We start from the raw sequence: 26,143 nt of genomic DNA, 5'->3' as shown, positions 1-26,143 counted from the left end.
ATCCTTTTTTTCTTTTTTCTTATATATATATATATATATATATATAGAGAGAGAGAGAGAGAGAGAGAGAGAGAGAGAGAGAGAGAGAGAGAGAGAGAGAGAGAGAGAGAGAGAGAGAGTTACATTATTTGTAAGTAATTATTTATGCTGTGCATATGCTATGCATTCTGGTTAAGGAAATACACATTTCTACAATGCATTCGAATGCTATTTTAAATGAATTGTTGGCCGTGTATAGATTTTCGTTAAGAATGTGTTAAATACCATGACACTAGATGATATAGATCTGTCTTACATTAAACTTCGCTCTAATAATCTTTAACATTCTGAATTCTTTCGCAGTCAGTCTGTTGGTCTGCATACGTTCAGTGTAGATTATTGTTGCTATAAAGTCAATCTGCAGGAGAACGTTCTCAGTTTATTTTTCGTCCACATACATTTATTGGAGTTTTAGTTAGAGAGCGGAACACGTTTCGTGAATTAGAAAGAGGCTGTTTTATTTAGCCAAGTGTGGAAAGAAACAGAGCAAAAGGCCAGCAGCATTGTTTTTAAATAGTTTCTGTACAGAGCACTTACACAACGAATCTCTCGAAATGTGTTAATAAAACAAAACTGATACATTTGAGTGTGCCGACACGATGAATAAGAGTTAGCAGTGGACTATTCCACTGTGAACAGTTTTCAAATACTATTATAAATAACGTTTTACAAAAGGATAGAATATTGTTTTTGAGAAAAAAAAGTTTTCACAACAAAAAAAAACCTATAAAAATATATAAAATGTAAACGTGTCACATCCAGTCACCTTTAGTAGCGAGCTCGAGTCTTCAGTGACTCGATCACTTCTAGGTGTGCATATTTCCAGGTATGCATACAGGTGAACGTGTTATTATTATTATTATTATTATTATTATTATTATTATTATTATTATTATTATTATTATTATAAAAAAGGTACTAGTCATATTTAAACAACTTCACACCACAACATTTCAGATGGGCAATTTGTAGCGTTAAGTAGCCTATACAAAAAACTGTGTGGGTGTGTGTGTGTGTGTGTGTGTGTGTGTGTGTGTGTGTGTGTGTGTGTGTGTGTGTGTGTGTTTTGCCTTTTGTTCTATAATAAGGAGACCAAAAATAATGAGCTCGTTTATTCATCAGACGAAAGTCGAAAGTGAACTCTAACTAATAATATATCTCATTAAGTATAGTATTTTCAAAGGGACGCTGAATTATTTTAGAACGGTTAAACACACACACACACACACACACACACACACACACACACACACACACACACACACACACACACACGGCCTGTGCAATTTATCAATTATATGTTTATCAAAGCCTGAAGCAACTAATTAACTATCAGAGCTATAAATACATTGTCCTCCGATTCATTAAAACGCGTAAATGATAGCTCTCAGTTTTAGTATTTTTCTGTCATTTTTTACTTTTTCAAAGCAGGTGGCGTCATTAAAATGTAATTCTAGCGCGAGTTTCAAAATATAAGACCATATTGGCATAATATATTGCAGCAAGAGATTGTCTTCTATTTAGAATTACACTCGCGATTGCTTTTATAGTTAGTAATTCTGTAACACGATTTGTTTTCCTTTATATTAATCATTAACAAATAATCATAATAAAATAAATAATAATAAAAAAATAAACTCACCTAAAATTGGTCCAATTTGGTGACGAGCAAGTGACAAGCTTGGGTTGGGTTGGACCAAACTATGGGTGAGGAAAAAAACAAACAAGCAAAAAAAAAAAACACTTTGAATTCTGTCCAAAAACTATCCGCGGTTTTATGAGGGCCCGTGGTAGCATATACCTGAAGGGAAATGACTTTCAGTGTAGAAAGCACGGATACAGACCTACCGTCAACGGGATCTGCATTATATTATAAACCGAGGGTTTGGATGGTATACAGCTGTTTTCATTTGAATAGCAAACACACCAGGATATTTCCTTGATCCCTGTTCTTTATTATTATTATTATTATTATTATTATTATTATTATTATTATTATTATTATTAACCTCAGATTCCATGTGTAAAGCTATTTGTAATGCAATGTTTGTTTTTTTAAACAAAAGACGCATCCTTTGATAAACGATCTAGATCCGCATTATAGCTATTTGATCACTGTTGCAATGTTCTGATCAAACAGCATGCTACTGTATGTGGGCTACCGCAGCGCTGTAATGTTTTATTTAATTTAAGCCTAACTGGGATGACGTGGTATATATTTATTGTGCTGTCACGCTGTGACACAGTAATATGACATTTATTTTTAGGAGCCCAGAAACATAAGCCATACAATAATCCGGGTTTTCATGTATATCTTTAAAACTTGAAGTATTATAACTTCAATAAACCGGGCACGGTTCGGCTCCTGCTTTGCTCCTGCAGTGAAATCCTGAATACGATCCCCGTGGTTCGCTAACCAGATGAATCAAGGGCCTTCACCCTCAGTCAAGTCTAGACGGCTCTCCAAAACAGAGCGCTGTGGCGTTCACAGGCTGTCCCATTGCCCTTCCTGCGGTATCCTCCAGTGTGAATACATATTGTTACCCCGACCCTGCGGAGGAAAAGGAGGCGGGACCAGCGACCTTCCCCAGTCAGCTTGGGACAGGCTGTAATTGGATAGGGCTGAGATAGGCGATAGCTGACACCCTGGCGTGTATTTAGATGCGTTTTAAAGGTGTTGCCAGATTCTTCTGCATTCCATACACTGTATGGTTTTCAAATGCTGTTGTACTAAAGGTTTGTAGGCATACAGAAGGAAATAGGATATTGCTCTGCTATTAAATGTTTTTTTTTTTTGGTTATGTTTTTTTTTTTGGGGGGGGGGGGGGCTGGGGGGGAGTAGGATACAGTTCTTCTCATATTATTATTATTATTATTATTATTATTATTATTATTATTATTATTATTATTATTTACTACTACTACTACTACTACTACTACTACTACTACTACTACTACTACTACTACTAATAATAATAATAATAATAATAATAATAATAATGCATCTGATATCATTCTGCTAATGGTTAGAATTATTTGTATTTTGTTATATACCCTATAGACGGCATGGTATTAATATGACACCCTTCAAGCAATGTTGACTTGATTCTATATTCTTTTCTGAATAACACAGGAAATTGGTACAGAAGAATACTTCAATAAGGTTATTTTTTTTAAATCAACATTCATTTAAATGTTTTTTTTTTAAATTATTTTACATTGTCCCTGTTGTCCTCGCTGTCACGTGTTTTTAAATATTACATTGATGAAACCCAGACGTGGACTCCTTCAGAAGATGAATATGCACACAGGCATACTCAGCAGCCCAGGTTGGAAGGGCACGGTCGAGATCGCTCTGCACTGCATCCTATCATGGTATATGAACAAGGAGAACATTATCCACTGTGCCACAGTCACCAAGTCCTGTGGCTTAATATAACTGCAGCTTTGCAGTCCAGGGGGAGACTCTACACTGGAAGACAAAAGGTGACATTTACTTTCACCAGTAGGGTTCCCAGTCCAATTGTGTCTTTTTATTTCCTGCTTTAGGGCTACACACAATTTGCTAATAAAAATTTATGTTACAGCAGAACTTAACGTGTCAAAAATGCTGTTAAGTTCTAATGGAATATTCCCTTCAGCCACGGGCAGTAGACCTTTCTGTGAAACGCACAAGAGACTGGACCGCATTCACATACAGAGGAGGACAAAAATAAATATATATTGCGATATACTGGAAAATATAGTGTGAGCTAAAATACGGCTTCACATGTTACCATATATTTACAGAATACGAAATAATCTATTGTATTTGTCAGTGTATAGCAAAAATATTCAAATATATTGATACATATATTCTTCTCCCACATATGCAACGTGGGATTATTTATATACTGTCAATTATATTTCACTATATACTGATTTTATAAAATTGTGCAATACAAATAATGATATCTATCTATCTATCTATCTATCTATCTATCTATCTATCTATCTATCTATCTATCTAATGTTACAATTGCAATAGTGTGTGTGTGTGTGTGTGTGTGTGTGTGTATGTGTTTGAGTGTGTGTCAGTGTGTGTGTGTGTGTGTGTGTGTCGGGTGTGTGTGTCGTGTGTGTGTGTGTGTGTGTGTGTTCTTCTAACACTGAGATCATCATTTTCAGCATCAATATCGATGCTTGTTTGACGTTCTGTGTTAAAGTATTTAAGTGCATGTCTGTTCTCGTTTCTATTAACACAGACCTCTCCCCCCCTCGCCCTTAATGAAAGGTGTAGACGCACAGTTAGTTAGATTTGCTGTAATTATGCTGCCATTCTTGACAGCTAAACTCTTTGACTCTGTGAAAAATGTTTTTTTCGCGTTACACGCTGCTACTTCAAAGCAGACACGCGGTCTAGAGGGCATCTGATGAAGACGAGTCGTTTCAAAAATCTCAAAGGTCAAATATTTATTTAAAATATATACACTGTATAGAATTGTTTATTAATGTGCTACATTATGTGAATAATAATAATAATAATAATAATAATAATAATAATAATATTTTATATTTTTATTTAGAGTAGGCCTATTTTCAGTAATTGCTTTTTTTTTCCTTGCTGATTTTATTTATTTATTACCTACTGCACAACCCAAACATATAATTAAACATTTTTTTTGTTTCTAATTAACTTCATACTGTCATTTTAATATTACGCTCCTTGCTTTCAGTCTGCAGTGCTCTGAAGTCTTCTTTGAGATAAGAGTACATGGCTCCACCTGCTGGACAATCCAAGTACTACATTAAGAGTTAATGACTGCACAGCGCTGAAATAAATGCAGCCTATAACCTACAATTAGTTTACACGCACTATATAAAAAAGGTTAATATTATAACACACACGAGTAAAACAGAAATTGGTTATTAACCCCCCCCCCCTCCCAAACAACAAATGCTACAATTTAGCTTTGAATCAGTGTTTTTTGTACTATAAAAACGAGCTCTTAATGACGTGGTCGTTGTTGATGTGTGAACACTATAAACTATACATTCAGAACCCCTTTCATTTGTAATTAATGCCGTTTATTCAGTTTTCTTAATGTGCAATAGACAAATGGAAGATATTAGTCCCTAACAGTCTTTAACAAGGGTAAGCTAACCACGGTTTTCAATGTGTTTTTTTTTGTTTTAATTACAACTTATACGAGCAAAAACATGTTGATTCAAACTCATTTCCCCAGTGAAAAGTCTACTTAATTTGTTTAAAATATCACCACCTTCTCCTCCTTTATTCTTCTTCTTCTCCTCCTTTATCCTTCTTCTTCTTCTTGTTCTTCTTCTTCTTCAGAGTATGTATGTATGTATGCAGGTATGCATGATGTATGTATGTATGTATGTATGTATGTATGTATGTATGTATGTATGCATGTCCAAAAACTGTCTGCACATTGTCTACAGGTTCCAGGTAAGCGGAATGTTAACCTCCCCCTCTCTCAACATGTGAGCTGCCCAATGTTGAGTTGAAGACATGGAGAAATACTTTGAGTTGCAATGTTTGACAATGATGTAGATGGCTGATTCTATAAAGTATGGTGTTAGGCTGTCATTAATTGCTAATGTAAAGTGAAAGTTGAATACACACATGCGATAAGGTGTAGAAGAAAGTCTTATATCAACACACTTGGAAAGCGTTTTTGAATAATACATTAAGGAGTCGCAAACTAGAATGCATAATTAATATGCTATGTGTGTTATATACCTAATAGGCATTTCAATCGATAGGCCCCAAGGTAATTAACGGGTCTAATTAGGCAACCGCAGCCGCCGCTTGCTTAATTTTATAAGATTTATTAGGCATCTAAACAAACTGCACCTTTTTACATGAAGTCAAGCACACAAGTCCCGTGGTCTACAGCAAATTAAAAAGGTGTTCATTATCAGCATCCTATTACCTTAATTAGGAAGAAGGGGCCAGCTGCTGACAGGAATGCACACACAGATTAATCATGAGATCGCTCTTTTAACACGGAACAGCTAGAGCATTCGTCTTCATGTCAATTGCTACGGGGATACGAGGAAAGGTCTTGTACAAAGACAAGACAGGGCCAAGAGAACGATCTTGCCCTAGCAGATCAACCTGCTGCCAGTGCTACACTGAAGGCCACGTGTGAACCAAGAGTTGAAAAGAAGTCACAGTCGATTTTCTAGGACTGCAGCGTCAGCTACAGGCAAACAAGGAATGAACTCAGATATTAAAAGCAACAGCCGTATTCCTCCTGACAATATCGAGGGACTACCTGCAGTATTCCAGCCAGTGTCGCCAAGACCACCAAGCGATCTGTGCTTGCTTCAGAACAAGTCTCTACCGAGCCCCGTGCTTGTGTGTGTTCATGCTTGCTGATGATGATTTTCTTTGCTTGGCACTGTAATCTTGGGAGTTTCCTGTCTCCTCCCTGCTATGAAATGACATTTCTTTCCGCACCTTTAAATTTAAATGATTGCACGAGTCGTTTTTAGTCATTATCATAATTGCACTGCATACCAATGCATTGCATCAGCAGCAAACGAGACACAACAAATGCTACAGTTAACTGACGACCTTAGGAAAGGGTGAGATTTAGGAGTTTGGAGATGGCTTGACTATCCCAAAAGATCTACCTCGCCTATAACAGCGGCACCTGTTACTATCAGATTTCAGTAACCAGGCTAGATTGGGGCTGATCATTACAGTACATGGATCTGATCTCGATCTGCTGCTGATGGAAATGGAAAAGCCTGATTTCAAAGCGCTTTTAAGTGAGTCCCTGTCGTGGCAGATGGAAACATAGCGTGACAGGCGGCTGTTGGACTGATCATTACTATTGTAATGGGATGGTTACAGAGGCCGGAACGGGAATAGGCCAGCTAAGTCACATGACTCGCATCTCCCGCACAGCGGTCCGATTCAGTCAGTAGCGGTCCTCTTGATGTAAGGAAGAACTATTTAAGAAGGCGTGGTGACGAAGACGACAGCAACAGTGCATCGACTACGACTGTGAAATGAGATCAATGCATTACCAATTATATCTGTTACTAGAAGTCCAGTATACAAATCAAACGTGAAATTCATGGTATAACAATTCTTGTTGAAGAAAATCAGTATATTAGTGGCGTTCTGGTACCTTCCGATTTAGGACTGCAGCGTTGGATGGTTTAAGAATGTGGTAAGAATGTGGTATGGCCTATAGGACTGATTATAGCTGAACAGAGGGGCGCTTTGGAACGAATCTACCCACAGCAAGAGAAAAAGAACCCTTTGAGTCTGTAAGCCACCGGTTAGACTACATGGCATGTGAGATCCCATGCTTGGCTCCCATGATCCCTTTTGCTTTGAACTTCAGGGCACTTCCAAAAGTCTTAAAAGCTTGGCACGCAAATCAAGGATCTGTATAAAAGGGGAAAAAAACTTTTTTTTTTTTTTTTTAAATGTTAGTTTCGTCAAAGCTGCTTTACAACTGTGGTGAAAGCAACGGCATTCGAATCTGACAAGATTTATGGCTCTTTTCCCTGTTCATTTCATTAGTCTCCAAACTGGACCAAACTCCGCTGCCAAGCCAGAGAAAATACATCTGTATTTTCCTGGATGTACTATGATTCTAGGACATGTGCCATCCATAACAAACATATGCTGTTTCTACAATGTGGGGAGAGCACAAAATCTGTGTGTTTTTTAAATTACATATATGCATCCTGTGGCTCAACCCTAAAGACATTCGAAATACTTCTGGAAACTTTTAGAAGTATCATAACGTTATGTAGCTTTTCAATAAACTACAATTATGTACAGAACGCGGTGGAGAATCAATTATCAAAAAAGCATCGTTTTGGATATGCAAAACGCCAGGGCTGTAGCAAGTCACTCTTGTCAACACAGAAGTGGCTGTTGCACACTGTAAAGCACAAACAAATGAAATTCCTTCACGAACACAGTGTCACCTTAAAACCTCTGCAATGCCCACAGGCGACAGTTAGCGTGATATTTTAAACACGCACGCACTCACAAAACATTTGCTAGCTCGCCACTTCTTTACAGTATCATATACTGTTTCAATCAGATGTCAAAGGCATTCTTCTTCAGTGTTAAAGCACGCATATTTTTTCAACTCAAAGCTGATTTATCACACAGTTGCCTCCTTGACAGCTCTCCCACTTTTGGGGTGATTTGAAATGACACACTGGCACCGCAGATCGCGTGAGTCGTAGCCTCCGGCGCCAAGGATATGACTTGGGTGCCTTGGGTTCTCATCTCTTGGAATATTTGGAAAGAGACGTTGTTTTGTTAACCCAGGAGTTACCTTCGCATGTAAACGAGAAGCCTGTTGGATCCCAAAGGATTTAACTGAAAACAACATGGCCTGGCTTTTTAAAAAAGCTTCAGAATTACGCGGCAATGTTCCACACTGATAGACAAAAAAATAAATAACAGAATGTGTGTACAATCCAAAAAAATCCTAAAATTATTATTATTATTATTATTATTATTATTATTATTATTATTATTATTATTATTATTAGCATTTATTTATTTATTTATTTATTTATTTATTTATTTCTTTGCCGACGCCCTTATCCAGTGCTACTTACAATTGTTACAAGATATCACATTATTTTTTACATACAATTACATTATTCTATTATTTTTTTTTACATCCAATTACCCATTTATACAGTTGTTTTTTTACTGGAGCAATCTAGGTAAAGTACCTTGCTCAAGGGTACAACAGCAGTGTCCCCCACTGTATTTGTACCTGTGATTACTGGTGGGTTGTTAAGAATAAATAAATTAAGCGGGTAGTTGTTTATTTGACTTTGTTCGTGTATTTGTAATTATATTTGTAATTACAGTACTGCAGCATCATTGTAACTGTAATTCTACTTGAAGACTATAGCATTGGAATTGTAATTGCAATTTTAGAAAATTATTCTGCTGTAATTGGAATTAGAATTAGAATTGACCCCAAGCGTGCTAGAATGGTTTACATCACAAAAACACCGGAGAAGACTCGCCTGGTTCCACCAGCACAATGCTCTGGTCTTGGGTAGCAGGTCACTCGGATTGGTTGGCCAGTCACAGTAAGACTCTGTTCTTGGTGTACATGAATGGTTTGTTTTAGATGCAATGCATTATTGCACTTAGTGGTGGGTGATGCAGCTCTTAACGCAGTAAACAGAGGGCAATAAAGCAGTTTGTAAACTGCTTACAGAAATCCTGGTTTCTTTTCTCTGTTTGATTTTTTTTTTTTTGCGTCTGCTCTTTTCTGCAGCTGCACCTAAAACCGAATGCGACTAATTAAAACAGCAGAACTAAATTAATGCGGGTTTCTGCGTACAATTAGTGAGCTTGTCTGATGTTCAGTTAACAAACTCGGGTTTACTTCCCCTTAGAAAACCTCAAGCTAAAATAAACAGCAACCCCTCTGCAACTCCATCTAAGAAAGAAGAAAACTATCAGAGATTAAAGAAATATTAGATTTAATTTAGACTTAACATCTTAGACTTAGATATATATTTTTTTCTGTATTTTAAATTCGATTTTGTTACCCTTCCAATATTAAATTAGAAACTTGAAAAACGTATATTCATGACATGTGGGTCAAAAAAGAATTTATAAAAAATAGTTGACACATTTCTTGGAGATTGGTATCATTTCAAATTGTATTTTAGGAAGAGCAGGAGCCGCCTTTTAAGTTTGGTCTCCTTTCCTTCTGTGCTGGAATGAAGTTTAAATACTGTTTTATGATAAGATGGCTTTGTTCTCGCACTATCCGTTTCAGTGATGAAGTGTCAGTCAGTCATTCCGTGAACCTCTTATGAAAACAAGCACATATTTCATGCGGTTTCTATTAAAATCTGGTGCCCAAGTCGAGCACTACGGACTGGAATATGACAAATATTTAGCCTTAAGTAGTGTTCGGCCATACTTCAGAAACTTGCACTGGATCCTGCATCTGTTTCAAATGCACTCCGTATTTCATCTGTGTGCAGACAAGGTAATACTCATAAAACCACAACATCCTCTTTTCGGGGGACAGTCAAGGGCTAAAGACAGTTCAATAAATATTATGGTGCCATTTGCAACCTAAATAAAGAGAGAGAGAGAGAGAGAGAGAGAGAGAGAGAGAGATTTAATTAGTCTGCCCTTGCAAGTGTGAATCCAAAACTGTTTTCACTTTTATTTAGGGGAACTCTTATCCTCTAACAACACAAGATCCCTGCTCACTTCCTGTGTTACAGCTAACTGGAGCCCACTGTCTTGTCCATCCTGCCTGAAACTGACTTGCAGCAGGGAGATGCACCCTTTATATACTGTCCTGTATTACAAATGAAGCAGCGAGGGACAGCACCGTTTTTCTGTTTTGTTTTTAGCATCTACATAATACATTATGGGTCCCAGTTCAGAGTTCTCTGACAGGAGCAAGATCTGCAGCCTCTGCTAATTGCTAGAAAGGAGATTACACAATGTGTAGTAAAAAATGGAAACAGAGTGCTTAGGGAATCATTCCTTGAGATTTGCCAGTCTGAAACCCCAGATGTTCCTCAGATGGGTGTAACTGGGAGTGATGATCTATGGGGCCTGTGTCAACAGCTACCTTTACCGAGCTGTGATGAACACTGTCCAGAGTCCGGCCCCAGCGTCTCAATAGACACTGGAGCAGAGCACACTACATCTGCCAACCCGAGGTTTCAACAAGCGCGCAAAACGTTTTCACTTTGGATCTTGCATATCGATGGTAACCGCCGCCTCTGCAAATGCTACAGTATGTCGTTTTTCTTGCTTTTTACGCTTTCTTATATATATAAAAACTAAACCTCACTGCAACGTACTTGAAACCCACGTTGTTGAGCGTGAGCCAGTGAACATCAAACATGAGTATAGGAGGCTTCTGTATTATATCATCGCTAAACAGGAACACCTGTTGTGTGAGGGAGAATGCATCTTTCTTGAAGTGACAGACAGACGCTTGTGTTAAACGACACGCAAAGCACAGTATGTGATGCATCATAGGAGAAGAGAATTCACAACGCAGATAAAAAAGTGTTTTAAGATTCAAGTATTATTTATTTATTTATTTATTTGGAACTCCTTTGGAATTTATGTAATAAGACCTGAAGATTGTGCAACGTTTGTCTAGTTTCTCAAAATAGTTTTATATTGCAATATATATTGTACGCAAAGCTCAATAAATAACAAACCTTGAGGTGGTTGCACACTACACTCTGTTTACAGTGTTTTACCAAGGACCACACCATGTAAATATGCCATCTCAAATGTAAGTGTTAGGTTTCTATGGAAGGCCATCCAGGTCAAAAACGTGTTCTTGAGTACAAGTTTAAAATATTGAGTACCCGTTCTGATTTGACTGTACTACGTGTTGTAATTCTAATTATTACACGTACTAATTTGCCCAATCAGATCGCTGAAAAAGAAATGAGAACCAGTGAATTTAAAGAAAATAGTAGGTGTAATAAATTATCCAATTAAAAGGCGCCTTACATCTGCCATTCCCGCCGTTTAAAAAAAAAAAGTATTGTGATTGGTCCAAATCAATACCCGTGCTAAATATTTGAATGCATGCTAAATAACACGTTTTTGACCCGGATGGCCTTCCATAGTGTCCTGCTTATCAGAACAAACTGGTCAGTGGAACTCGTCCATTTCACACTGAGTGGAGAGCAGCGCAGACTGGTATGGGTGCTTCTCTTCAAGTGCATTCAGATACCATCATCAAGACAATTATCTTCAAACAAACTCCATGTAAATGATGCGCTGGCTGCAGGGGCGCGGGTTCTGTAAAATACCCTATTTTCCAATTGAGTCTGACAGCTTTAAAAGGGGAAAGAATATAAATTTGACGTCTACCGCCATTTAAAATGCTATTTGAAAGCGGCTCAGATGCCAAATGTTTGCGAAAGATCTGTTTCCATGAGCAACCCTCGATTGTAAGCAGCCGGCTGGACGTATCCGACCTCGTGAGTTATTGCAACGCATGCTCTGCGCTTGTGGGCCCACTAAATTGTCCAAATGTTTGTTTAACTTACTGAAATAAAACTCGGCCTCGAGAGGGCCAGCGCTGAAACGGTTTGATGGGCAGTTTGATAGTTTGATACGATCAGCATGCCTCCCATTAAAAGAAAGACGATACCGTTTTACAGTGCATGAAATAAAAAATAAAAAAAAAACGACGACACACATTAAGTAGCTCCTCACTAAAAACAAACAAAAAAAACTTTTCATTAGCCTCTGCGACTGTCATCTTCCCCCCCTGTAAATTACACAGACCGATCAGCATTTGATTGGTTTGCTAGTTGCAGTCTGGGACACAGATTATCCAAATGAATAGCACTCTCTACCTGTGTCACAACCAAATATATAACCCTGTACATCCAATACGTTGTACCCAACACTTTAGTATATTATAGTCTAATGGGATACAGGTCTCGTATTAAGAGTACCGTTTCTGTACAGATTCCAATAGTGCACAGACAGTGTAAAGCAATGCAATCCAGCTATTTTAATTCCAGTTTATAAAACTAATAGAAACTATTAAAGTGATGTAACATATTGAGACATTGCATTGCTAGGAGACAGAACCGGTGTTTAAGTTGCGATTCATGGCTTTATGTTTTTGGGGGAGAATTTCTTCATCCAACGACCTCAGTGTTTTTTGATGTATGAGCGCCACTTCTGCAGATTTATGTGTTGCACAGGCACTCTCCCTCCCCTAGTCTTAAGTCAGTGGGTTTTTACAACCACCAAAGGAGCTCTCTAATGAACTGTAAGATGTGTGTTATCAAGCCAGCATGTCAGCATGCATCCTGCAGAGATAAAGCGCTCAATTTATAGGGCTGCTGGCCCAAGACTTTCTTTATGGTGCTTCTAGCTCTGTTAGGAGTCTAGGGTAGGAGACCCAGATGTTTGACGTACAGAAAGCCAGACTGCACTTATCTCACATTATCACTAGAACAGCACAGTGCTCCATCGAGAATGTGGTTCAGAATGGGATCTGTGATTGCAAAAGATCCTGAAGGTGAGATCCCCATCACGATGCTCCTCTCTGGAGGACTGGGAGAGAGGCATGGGCAGCAGTGGCACACGAACAAAGGGGCTACACGGGTCTGGCAAATATCAAAGAGAGAAAGACAGGAGCAAGCAGGGCCATAGACTCTAGTGATTGCATTAATGGAGGCTTTGTGAAGCTCAAAGGGAAGAAACACATTTCAAACGAAGCTGTTAGCACAGCCCACCTGCGCTTGACATTGGCTTTGAACGAACCCCAAGGGGCACCTCTCCAATTGTTTTGAATCCAGTAGACTAAGCTCAGCAACAGTTAAATCCCATATCGTATGTAATGCAAAGCAAGCGCACTGGCAGTCTTTTCTATTAAAGGCGTGTTAACTTAAGGTTTTAAAATCAATTCTTCTCCTCCCTTTAATTGACTGATTGACCCTTTCTTTTGCCCTGCTCTTCTCGTTGTTTGGTTTTCAGTTTAAATAAGTTTGGGACAGTCTAAAGCACCGAATGCTGTAAAACAGGACACTTCTACGACAACTTTGGGCATGGATGGAGAACAGATGTTTGTGTATAACAAGTATACCTAAAAATGTTGTGAGTGCAACAGCAGATGCAATAATTAAACAATAATTGGTTGTGTCTCCACTTTTCTCGAAGTAGAATCCATGTCTTGTTGACTAATTTGCATATTGCTTAGTATGAGTCAATTGATTTATTATTTTTATTTTTTTTACCAGGAAATCTATGAGTTAATCTGACAGGTTACCAAATTGCCATTGTATCAGTCTAATTCAAAATGGTTCGTGCCAATCGAGAATGATAAGAAAGGCTTTTTTAAACATTTTTTTTATTGCTCTACAACTTGTTAATGCATTCCCACCGGACCACTTTATCCGTAATAAACATCTTAACAAAGTATGCATCCCTCGGGAGGCGTTCTTAATTTCCTTCGAAAGCCCTCACACATGTAACGCTTTTTTTATTGCATGCAGGTGTTCCGTTAAAAAGCATCGGCTTGCAGTAAATGTCCACTAAAGGGCTGGTAGCACCTAGGAGGGTAACCTGGGTCAGTGCACCTGTCTTCAGCTGAATCCTCCCCTTCATCCCCCGAGGGGTTCGCTTGCCTGGCTGTCCTCGTTCTGTATGTAACACCTCCGCGGCAGATGTGAGACTCTCTCTCTCTCTGGCTTTCCGTGAACTGCCATCCACTCCACACTCTTCAAAGAGAATCCTGCCAGAGTTCCATGAAGCATGAGTTCTCTCGTCCTAAGACGAAGCAGACCTACAGGGTTATTTTAATTATCTAAACACGGGCCCATCTAAATACTGCCAGTCTTTATAGTAAGGGTAGAATGGTATTAAAAAGACACTTGCCTTATAAAAGTTTACTATAGTAAAAGCATAGAGTAGTGAAAGCATGTTAAAGCATAGGTAAGCATGGTCAAAAATAACGAGGTTCGGCAAAGCGTATTATTAAACAGACCAGGGTAAACTATGGTAAATGATGGTAAAAGAAAGGTACAAACATACTGTGTAAAGAATGCATTGGTAAACGTAATAAGGGTTATGTAGAATGCAGACAAATTCTAGTTGAAGCATTTGTCGAAAATGTGTTCTTGCAATAAAACAAGTTTCATGGCGGCGGTACTGAAAGCTGTAGTTCAGATTCCAAATGGAAATGCATGCAAAGAGGGCCGCCCATCGTAGTACTGGCTACTGCAGTGCAGACTTTCTGGTATCTGCTCAAGTGGCAAAACCAAAGCCCCAGTGAATCCTGCACTACAGTTTGTAAAATAGCAATAAACAATGCCTGAAGTCTACCAATACTCTTTTGGGGCGCTGCAAGAATGCGCCTGTATGCCCGATTCTTCTCCACAGTACATTTCTGTTATATTGCTCGAATTATTCCTTTAAAATAATAATGATCAAACATATCCCTGTCTGTTGATAACTAATACTTTTACAAATCCATGACACGTGCTACAAGCTGAGCTTTTCTCTCCCAGACACACAAATAACGAACTGTAGGATCATTAGGAAACAGGTTCTATAAACGTCTTGAAAGGGGCTTGAGACCTTTGATCTTGCTAGAAAGGAGTGCTTAACTACTCAGCCCAGCTATTTAAAAAGTCTAGTACACGTCCCGTAGAAGAGGTCGGTATCTTTACTTTAAAAAGTTAAACTCAAGTAACGCCTCGCCCCATCGTTCCCTAATGATCCAAATCAGTTTCACGTGCCTGGGACATTTTCACAGTCAGGATGGTCTGTTAAGAGGCTAACCGAACACTTTGATAGAACTCGCTCTGCAATTTGCCAGGCAAGATGTTTTTAATATCCCCTCCTCCAGAGTGTATTCATGGCTCGTTAAAAAGAGAAGTGAGCGGAAGACCACACGTTCAAACCCAAGTGCACTTCGTACAGAACATATTGCAAGCTCAGGCAAATTACTTCTAACAGAGTTTAGAAACCCTGCAAGGGAAATCAACCAATTACCGTTAAGGTTCGTCAAAATTCCAGTACATCATATCCTGTGTACAGAAGTCACATGGCCTGTAAGTGAATGACCTGAAGCATGAAATAGCTTACAGGTTCTATAGCCCGATTCCTGAATGGCTTTACACAGCTCCTGTTCAAACTGATTGCTATGGAATGATAATAATAATACTTAGCAGATCCTTATACATCCGTGTAAAGGATAAAAATAGGCTTTAAAAATGTAGTGATTACTATTTCTCCATTGTGACCGTGTGAGCTGTATAATTCAGCCATTCAGCCTGAGGCACAGAGTGTGCCATTCCAACTAATAGCTCGCTTTGCTTATTTGCTGATAACATTGAACTAAAACACATCAAACAGAGAGAGATGCCAGATGGTTTTATTCACAACCAGTAGAATTAATGGCCCTCTGTACCCTTTATAAATATTGGAAGCAGATGAGTTTATCACTGGCTCCCTCTAATAAAGAAAACCTGTCGGAATCTGACAAGCTGTTGACTTATTTCTCTTGCTAATTTCCAAATCAGATAATTGGGCACAAATTCAAATCTAAATGCAAATGTCAAATACATATATTTCTCATCATAAAGTAAACACATATAGTTTGATTTCCAATTCCCCAATAAAATATAATAAAACAAAACCAAAAGATAAAAGACTTAGAATTGTTTATAATGTGGCGTCTGTGAATTTTTACATCTTGCAACAAAGCATGTGGAAAAACCACGTGAAGGGGATACTAGCTGGAGCCCTCTCTGTCTCTCTCAGGTCTGCCTTTCGTCCCCAGGACCCCTGGTTCAAAGAGAAGAAACCTTTGTTCTGCATCCTGGTCCCAGCTTCAAGCTACTTCTACCTTGTTTCCATAAGCATGGCTTGATCCGCGTTCCTCCAGAACCCCCATTGATAGTCTACCCGAGTTGAGTGAAAAGACCCCATGCAATGTGAGTTTGACACGGATGTTATCGGTTCTATCACAGCAAGCCTTGCGGCTAAGGTCTCATTCATTTTACAAAAAAAAAAAAAAAAACAACCCGAAAGGATGGATGCTGTTGCTGTGCTTTTTGATTTTTGATTACAAAAAAAAAAAAGCATCCGAGAATATTAAAGCATGTTGAAACCTGCTCACCCCAGATGTGGATTCAATGTTTAGGCCCACTCGTCACTTGATTGGTCAGTGCTGTGACTACTTCCACCCATCCTGTATTGGGAAAGGGTCAGAAAAAGATCTTGGGCAGCACAGATTGGCAGCCAATGCGGGTTGGCTAAATGACCATGGAAACGCAGTATCAGGGCCAGCAGAGTTTTCAGCCCAGGTCGAGTGGTGAATGTGGTGGGGTGGGGTGGGGTATCTGTATGCGGAAATTATAGAGTCCTGCTAAGGGTCTAGATTTCATATCAAACAGTATTGTTATTGTTATTATTATCATTATTATTATTATTATTATTATTAAAGCCAAGTAAAACATCTGTCAGTTACAGAACCACATGCGTACAAAACATTCAGCATTTGCAAAGCTTTCTCTGCATATACTGTACTTTACAAACACTAGTTTGGCCAGAGATGAAGGAGCTTTGACAAAGACCAGCTGAGTCTCTAGCTCCGCCATCTGTACAAGAGGTGGCTGTGGGAGAGACGTCTCCCAAGCTCAAGTGCTGATCGTTCCAGTCGAAGCTGGCCTTCACTTGTGTCTTGACCTTTGGTGTCTCATCTGTTTTAAGAGTTATGTTGCTTTGACAGTGAGTGGTTGTTTGTATCCGTTCCACACTCACACAAGGCCTACGTTTCTGTTACTGTAAAACTGTTAAGCAATAAGGCTTTCTGATGTCACGTCCAGAACTCGAAAAGAAAAATTAACGTTTCAAACTGATCTGTGCAACTCACAGACAATTTAACAGTTTGTTGTGCTTTAAAACAAAGCCCCCGTTGGGAGCAGTTCTGCTTTAAACCAGGCTTCCCATGAATATAGCCGTGACGGATGACTCCTAAACATAAACACAGCCACACTCTGGTGGGATTTGCTTTTCAACAAGGACACATTCAGTCCATTGGGATTCTCTGAGAAGACACAAGCTGACATGCAGTAAAAGTCTTGAACATGTTGCTGAAGAAACAAGAAAGAAGCGACCAGATGGTTATGTTTGAAGAGACAGTTCCCCGCCACTCCTAATAAATTTGCACACTACAGACCTGTTACAGTTCATAAAGAAAAAACATATATTTTTGTACAGATCCAACAACGATACAGAGAAACAAACAGTTAAAGAACATTTTATTCAAATTATATTAATACAGGCTAATAATCACACATTGAAATGTCCCTTTGTAAAATATAAGGAAAAAAATAATAATTCTAAAATAAATACAAAAAAAAGTTACAATAACTACAGGTTTTATTCACAGAAAAGAGAAAAAAAAATCTTTGCTGAATTGCAAAAACCATTCAACCAAAATACTGAATTAGCAGATTTATATACAGTTAGTTAGTTAGCGGTTTTAAGAGAAATATGCAAACTGATTGATATTCTCATTTGTTCAACTCAAAATGGTTAGTAGTAGTGGTAGTAAAACATGGATTGTAACTGCTTCCACGAGTCTTGAAGAAGAAGAAAAGAAAGATATAAAACGAGTCGCCCGCTGAGGTCTGGACCCGTCCCACCTGACAGAACAGCCTCTGATTTTTGATTATGGGATGTACACACTGAACTGCAGCAACTAGATTAGGCAGAGTTATTTATAGTTTGATCACAAGCAGTGGCTTAGTAATGCATCTGTAAAGAAAAAAGGAGAGAAAAAAAACCAAAAATGTATAGCAGCCTTAATTTTAATTATTTCTCTGCCAGTCAGTTTACATTAATACTGGTGTTGGTGCAGTTTAACTGTGTCTATATATATATATATATATATATATATATATATATATATATGAATGAGAAAACCAAAATGTTTGCACATTGCTATTAACCAAGTTTGATTTCAACAGAAGTCGTATCGTTAATTTGTAAAAATCACCAGTACTGGAGCTTGGCGTTGATGCCTTGCACCAGAGACTGTAATATAAAAAAGTTTTCATTTAGACTCTTGCCAGATTGGCAAACAATGGATTACAGGGTGCTAAAAAATAAATAAAATACAGCAGCCCATACAATGGAGGAGCAGCTGATCCAGTATTACAATGCATGCAGCTCTAAACACAGACACCACCTACCAATGGACAGACAATACTTTGCATGAGTCTTTCACAGTTCTATATAAAACAAAGGAAATGGGATTATCTACACACTAGACGAGGTGAAGTTTTACTTTTACTGTCTGCCTGGGTTGGCTCATATATTCCTGTGTTGTTACAGAGACAAACAAAATAAACCTACGTTAAAAAAAAAAAAGAGTGAAGTTAAAAACCACAGGAGTAAAACTACGGTCACTGAGAATCGAGCAAAGAATCACTAGCACACTTCTTGTTTCAAAAACTGCAGTTGCAGCTGCTACCAGCTAAGACCTGAATTAAATTAAATGAATAACAGCAATAGCACCACTACAGAGCTACTCCATACCACTACAGCTCCGTCTGAGGCACAATCATTTAGATAGAATCCAGAACTCAGCAGCAAACGATGCCCTGCGTCCCATGAAGACAGATGCTTGGAGAACTTGTATGTGTGTTAGTTAGCACCAACATGGTTCTCCGGTACCCTGTGAGGAAGAAGATCTAATAATCAATATTTAATATGCAGCATATTCAAACGGCCGAGGTAACTCTGGTAAAACAACGGCAGTGTTTGTGTTAAATCAGGATCAAAATGGCTGAAGTGTCTAGTATTCTTTTCTTCTGGAGCCAGGAGGACAACAAGGTGAATCGAAACTTTAAAAACTTTTCACAGGTGTGCAAAACTAGCTATATACTTCTCACACTACTTCTGTTTAAAAAATAAAAAAAGGGGCCACCTGTACCAAATATTTATGTGGCATGACTAAGATACAGTCAGAATCAGAGGGGCTGTTAAAATTCATATAGTACAAAATCCAAAAGGAAGCAGAACAATAAAGTTAAGATTCTATCAGAGAACCGCCTCGCCCCACCCCGCCCCCATCCCTCAACAAACAAACCAAAAACACTTGAGCAGTGCAAAGCAATTCAGTGCATTGTTACAATCTAATCAAATTTAAACGAGGTTATGATATCAACGTACAGGATTATGGCAAATACGATATAGGACTATGAAAAACACTACTAGTTATTTAATCTTTTAACACTGGGATAGATAAAAAGAAATGTTTTCTGACTGTGTATGTTCAAAATCAGAACACCGTTTTCACACAAACAGGGATTGCAAGCAGTAGACCTTGCCACTTTGAAGGAAGATTGTGTCAGTTTGATACCTGTGTAGCCCTGTTCCTACTTAAAACACTTCACACAAATAAAAATAAACTTTTGAGATTTGGAAGTGCTTAATCTTGTTAGCCAGTGTTGTTGTAAATCATTCACAGAATTGCATAGTATTTTGAGGCATTTCAAGTTTTCATATGAAGTCCACACCATGTCGCTATTAAAATCGCACACTGTTTTATAATGCAATTATTTCCATTACTGGGTGCTACCTCCGGGATCAGATTCCCAAACGTCCCAACATTGATCACAATCGATGGAAATAGAGGTGTTTAACACCTTACCAATAGATAGTAGATCACATCTCCATTCTTTATTATGGAAAAACTTTGTTCTTTTTAAATAAATAACAAAAGAATGGACATCTGATCTATTGGGAAAGTATTCATAAGAACCCTATTTGACAGGTAACAAGATTAAGCTCATCTAACCCCATAATAAAAATGGTCATGGATATCTATGCAACGAGAGTCTCTTTTTTCTCCATCGTAAAAAAAAAAAAAACAACACTGGATAAAAACCTGGAGCAATACTTTGCCCTGCATAGAACCCAAATGAAATGATTTAGCTAAAAAAAAAAAAAAAATTTGCAGATGGAATTATTGTGTTCCACATTTTCCAGTGGTCTGATTAACAGGTCTGATGACTGGCGCTGGGCTCTGTGATGTCATAGACACAGACAGGAGTTCCGGTACAGAGTGCAACGTGTTCTTTGATCTCACACACTGTGAATCCCATGGAGAGTTGGAGACTGTGAGCCAAGGTGACAATGGAAGCCCAGTGAGGATCTCATGTCTAAAGATGACGACCCTGGCTTCTCTGTAGTGGAGCAGCTCACTGAAGGCAGAGGGATGTGAGAGATGAGGAGAGTTTATTACTTCCAGTACGTGCCACGGACACCTCGTCCCCTGATCTTGGCTCTCTCCAGGGGTTGGGGTGGATCAGCAGCACATGCTGGAATCTTCTCAAGACCACTCACAGACAACTGGTAAGAGTTTTCTGTTGTCAGTTACATCGGCATTTCATCCAAAAAGACCAGCCAGTACATTAGCAGATTAGCGATGTGGAAATTCAAAAAAGGTTCTCTTTAAAAAAAGTAAGTGATAAACAAAGGGTTAACAGACATGGAGGGTGGGGGCTCTTATTTACACAGACAGACGAGTAAGTGAACTTGTGGTAAATTTTACATGAGGGTTTGGTTATAAAGACTCAAGACGGCTCCTGCTTTCAGTGGTGTATCGTTTAGTAGAGGGGTGTGAGATAGAGAGAGACAGAGGGAGGGAGGGAAGGTAGATTACTCCAGTAACACTGCTTCTGCAAGCCTGTTTTCAGTAGTATGGACCCTGCTCTCTTCAGAGTCATGCTTCCTTCTCTTTCCTCGCCTCAGGATTCTGGACTCAGTTGTCCTCTAGAAGGGCTCGGGGGAAGGCGGGCAGCGGCACTCTGTTCTGTTCGGAAGCTGTAGTCATACTGCAGAGAAAAAGAACAAACATCCATCAGGCTACTGCAGCAGAGAACAAAAAGTCCCAAGACCCAACGAGGTCACATTGTTATGGGGTTTTTTTTGTTACTTTTATTTTTTGGTTTTGTTTTTTACTTTTATTGAATTGCTGGTATGTGAAGAGAGACGAGATTAAAGTAATTTTTCAAAGATCTGTCTGTCGTCACAAAGATATTGCTTTTGGAAACGAATATGTACCTGTATACAGTGAAGCCTTTCTTTACAGAAAGCTGCAATCCTTAGAGGCACATTAAATTCTAAAGAGCTACTATTTTAAAAAAAGTACACGTTGTGTAGACAATAATAAAGGTTTCAGCTTATATAAATGCCCCATATATTTCCTCTTGGTTTATGCAAATGACTTGTCACTATACCCATCAGATGGGACAAGTCATTTTATATTGCAATCACAGTTAAAAGCCATCACATACTCAGCTTTCCAAATGGGATTAAATAGTTAAGACCATTTCTTTGAGAACACTGCTCCCTAGTGGTCAAATCCGGCATTGCTTTACCATTACACACAATGCCAAACCTTGAGAAACACAAGAAAGCAACCTGGTATTTGATGCATTAAAACCCCAATTTAGTGGAAGAACAAGCTGTTCTAGTAAAATCCAAAACAGGAGACTTTTATTTTATAGATCAAATACAAAAAGGCACAAGTCTGCTTATTTCCTTTTAGGAGGCCAGCTTTTAAAAAGTTTCAGGTTCGGCTGTTTCGAGTCTAACTTTTTTTTATGATGTAGACATAAATGATCATAAAGCATTTGGATTGTTTTCAGCTTTATTTTATGAAAATAAAACAGGGGCAATCTGGAGCGAAATAATCAATGCTATAACGAGCCTGAACAGCGCAAAACATAAAATGAATTGTTTCGTGCAGCAAGTAAATCCCCATTGCATGTGTCTGTCTGCTCAACGCAGAGAGACAGGGTGTGAGCAGCAAGCTCACCAACATGTGCTCTTTCAATTGTTCTCGAGTCGCATCCATGCCCAGCCCCACAGTGCAGTTTAGACAAAGCCTGTCAGATTGTACTTCAATTCCTGTGTGTGCACATCATGCTAACTGGAAAATACTGTGCATTGTATGGAATGCACAATCAAATTGACGTAATTCTGGCTGTTGTTCCGGGATGCACAACTGATTAAAGATTTTAGCTAAAAGTTTTCCCTTATGCCTTACTCATTAGTGAGCAATGATCAAGATGATTAATCACGGATGAGAAATCAATGAATCACTGTTAAGACAAATCTTATCCTGTGTGTAAAAGTCATTAAAAGTTTTCTGTCTGTCTGTTTCGCAGACCTCAGCATGCACTAACCCTGCGTTACCTTACCAAAGACATAACACTACATAAGAACATGAGAAAATGTGCGAACCAGGAGGCCAGTCGGCCCATCTACGTGCATCCAGTTCCTAGTAGTGGATCTCAGCACCTGGTGAAGCTGTGTCTTAAAAGGAACCCAATGATTCAGCAACACTTCAGTGATCCGTTAGAAGTGATTATAATAAACAACAGCAAAAAAAAATGGCAAAGTGTACAATAACTGTATTGCAACAGCGAAGCAGCCCCATGCAATTGGTGAGAGAGACATATAAAGGCATGTCAAAATACAGACAGACAGACAGGCATAGAAAGACAAAACGACAGGAATGTTATAAGTGATTATAAACAATAGCAAAATTAAAAAAAAAAAAAAAACAATGTCAAAAGTGTATAATAGTCTTATTATTTCTAATCATATTCTGTAATTGTTAATAGCGTAACTAATGACATGTTTATAACAGATCCCTACACTATAGTGTTAGCAGCGATTCTGCCACATGACTAGGCAGCCCATTCCAGCCCCTCACCACTCTGTGTGTGAGTAAGTGTCCCCTTCCCTCTGTCCACTTCATCCCCAACGGTGTCCTCTGGTCCTGGTACTCCAAGATTAGTTTTTATCAGAGTGCATCAAACCAGCCATTCATGTTTAATAGCAGTATTTAGCATTGCTTATAATGAGCCAATATGTCATGTGTAGGGAGTCTCTTATAATAAATAGCAGTTAGAGCACCTCAGCTTTGTTTCACAGCCCTCTCACCCGAACTGCATGAGATGGCATCTCCTGTAACAATAGGAGACAGCCTACACACAACGTATTAACTAACAATACAAGTGTCCGATCATTCATACACCTGCAGTACACAACCCCAGCACTAGGTGATGCTGCAGGACCACACATTAGGGTCCCATCCCTCCAGATTGTGGCAGCTTTAAAATAGGCTAGTGCCATCAACACCCTTGCAGATCTTTCAAGTACAGTGCCTACCTATGTGGACATCTGCAGCTGTACAAACACGTGCCAGCGTGTGACGCTTACAGTAGTGATTTCAAGAGGGACCGCAGAACCACCTCGGAAAAAGTGAAATTCGAATGATAAATTGCAGTAAAGCAGGGTCTTATCAGGAAGGCCATGCATCACTGTCTGCCAGTTTGCAAGGCAATGACAGGACACCGAGATGTAAAGCGGCAGTATTAGAAGAATGAGAACTCCTTCATTTCCTGGCCCTGTTCTCAATCCTGACACGTACGTCTTCATTAATTGCCCCTCCAGCAGCCTGCCGTCACAGGCAGGCAGCTACTATCAGCGAGCAACAAGCCTCATTTTTCAACATACAAATACATAAAGATGTCAGTTCAAATCGTTTACTAATTAACGCTTAAAAAGACACACATTAGATATGCGTGGCTAGGAGCAATTATAATCCAGACGAGTCTCTCAACTCATTTGAGAATTGGGTGGAAAAAAATAAAAATAAATAAAAACGGCTAATTGCTGGAACTGGCATTTAAAAATAAATAAATAAATAAATAAATAATAATAATAATAATTATAAAAAACTGAAATCAAGAGTTAGCAAATACTGAAGTAAGATTTCATAAGACTGACTCGAGCATTCCAACAAACATGAACATTTAATTTTTTTTATTTTTGTTGCATATTTAGATTTTGAATATTTTGTGTCAATATTTATTTGCTTTTAAAAACACTCAATGAAATCGTAATCTGTTCATATCCTATGTGGCACAGTTCCCTCTCCAATGAAAGCAATGAATTTATTGAACAATAGCGACCCTTACTGGAGAGAGAAGGAGCATGCATGTATTCCCTTCAGCCAGTCTTACTCCTTGTACACAGGTCTGCAGTGATGGAATTATATTAAGTCTAGGAAAGGTAACGGCACTCAAGACTGCAGACCAGTCATTCAAACCAAACTAATTTTTAATCACGAATCAGCGCGGAACTCCACAGCCATACTAAACATGAATCCTGTTTCTGAATTTATAATGCATTCTTTTTGCAGGCTTTGTCATTTCTGGGATAATTTCAGAAACAAAACTGATTATTTAGGACAATTATAATTATATTATAAATTCACTTAGCTAAAATGACGCAAAATACTATTTGGTGAATCCTTTTCTTTGAAGCAAAAAGTACACAAATCTATGTATGTAACATATTCAAAACAATAAATCCTCAGGCCACATTATACTTTCTAAAATTTCTAAGAGATGCATGTCAGTCCATGTATGTAACAATGCTTGATCAATACCTAAATAAAATCATTTTCAGCAGCGGTTGTAAAATTGTTACGCACTTTAGCATAACAAAGAAGAAGAAATCAGAGCTATCACTGGACTTGCAGGTAGCCAACCTCAAGCACCAAGTAATTATCAAATGAAACTGTGGGACTTCATCCCAATCTGCATTCTGAGTTCATTAATCTACTCTGTCCGCCACTTCACTAAATCCAGCACATTACTGTACCTCACATTTACTTAATCATGTACAGCACATATATAATTAATGATACTCTGGGAGCTTTCCTAGTCCTCTTTATGTCCTGCTGCTAATCAGAGTCTGGGAAAATAAAGATACAATGTTAAGGTAAGGCTGCCTGGGGAGTCAATAGTGTGGTGCTGCCTTACAGTAGTTGAACTGGGGGGCTTTTATCCCTACCGTACCCTGCTGCCCCCACCTCCCTTCCCTTCCCCTCCCCTCCAGAGTGAGGGAAATCTCACATTTTATGACAATATGATCCACCAATGTGTGACGAGAATTAATTATATCAGATCCATTGCATTGTTGGGTTTTTAACTTCCATCCGTTTCATCGGTGTGGGATGATGAAACTAATTCCCTTCTGGCTCCGTCGGGAGCACAGCATTCCGGTAAGCACCTGGAGAATCTGACTTTCTAGGATTTGCAATAGGCGTTGCCAACACCAGTGCAGGTGGCTGGTATTCTGCACTGTTGTGTGGTTTTACAGTCTTTTTGGGGGAGTCTCAGCAACAAGCAATGGGTACATGGTCGTTTTTTTGCAATTTTTGCAACACATTCACTTTTGATTAGGCGGAACAGCTATGCTATACAGTACCAACTGTATTACGACTTGTTTGGGAAATGTGTTTCCTCTTCTGGCTTTCTAATCTTTCAACAAAAGGGACAGTGCGCTCTTAAAACGTGAAAACGCAAACCTGAAGGGAATACGGAGCACTGAAACGATTTTTCCAATTTAAGGTTTGAGACAAATGTCCCTCTCATAGGAATGCTATCTGCAAACATCTGACATACATATTCAGTGCATAAAAATAAGCTTAAAAAGAGCAGCGTTTCTGTTGTAAGGAAAAGAAAAAGA

At 38.7% G+C, this 26,143-nt stretch overlaps 1 protein-coding gene across 3 annotated transcripts in view; it reads right to left on the bottom strand.

The window, feature by feature from the left end:
* Positions 1-17,824: 17,824 nt before the first annotated feature.
* Positions 17,825-26,143, bottom strand: part of LOC117396960 (multivesicular body subunit 12B-like) — a 44,733-nt gene continuing 36,414 nt past the window's right edge. For all 3 annotated transcript variants that reach the window (XM_058986746.1, XM_058986748.1, XM_058986747.1), the window contains exon 10: positions 17,825-21,426. In XM_058986746.1, coding sequence (XP_058842729.1) covers positions 21,340-21,426 — 87 coding nt within the window. In that variant the 3' untranslated portion in view covers positions 17,825-21,339. The remainder of the gene's footprint in view (positions 21,427-26,143) is intronic.

Source organism: Acipenser ruthenus, chromosome 15, assembly GCF_902713425.1.
Source record: "Acipenser ruthenus chromosome 15, fAciRut3.2 maternal haplotype, whole genome shotgun sequence".
Classification (NCBI taxonomy): domain Eukaryota; kingdom Metazoa; phylum Chordata; class Actinopteri; order Acipenseriformes; family Acipenseridae; genus Acipenser; species Acipenser ruthenus.
The sequence above is the reverse complement of the archived record's forward strand: the minus strand, read 5'-3'. Positions and strand labels throughout refer to the sequence as shown.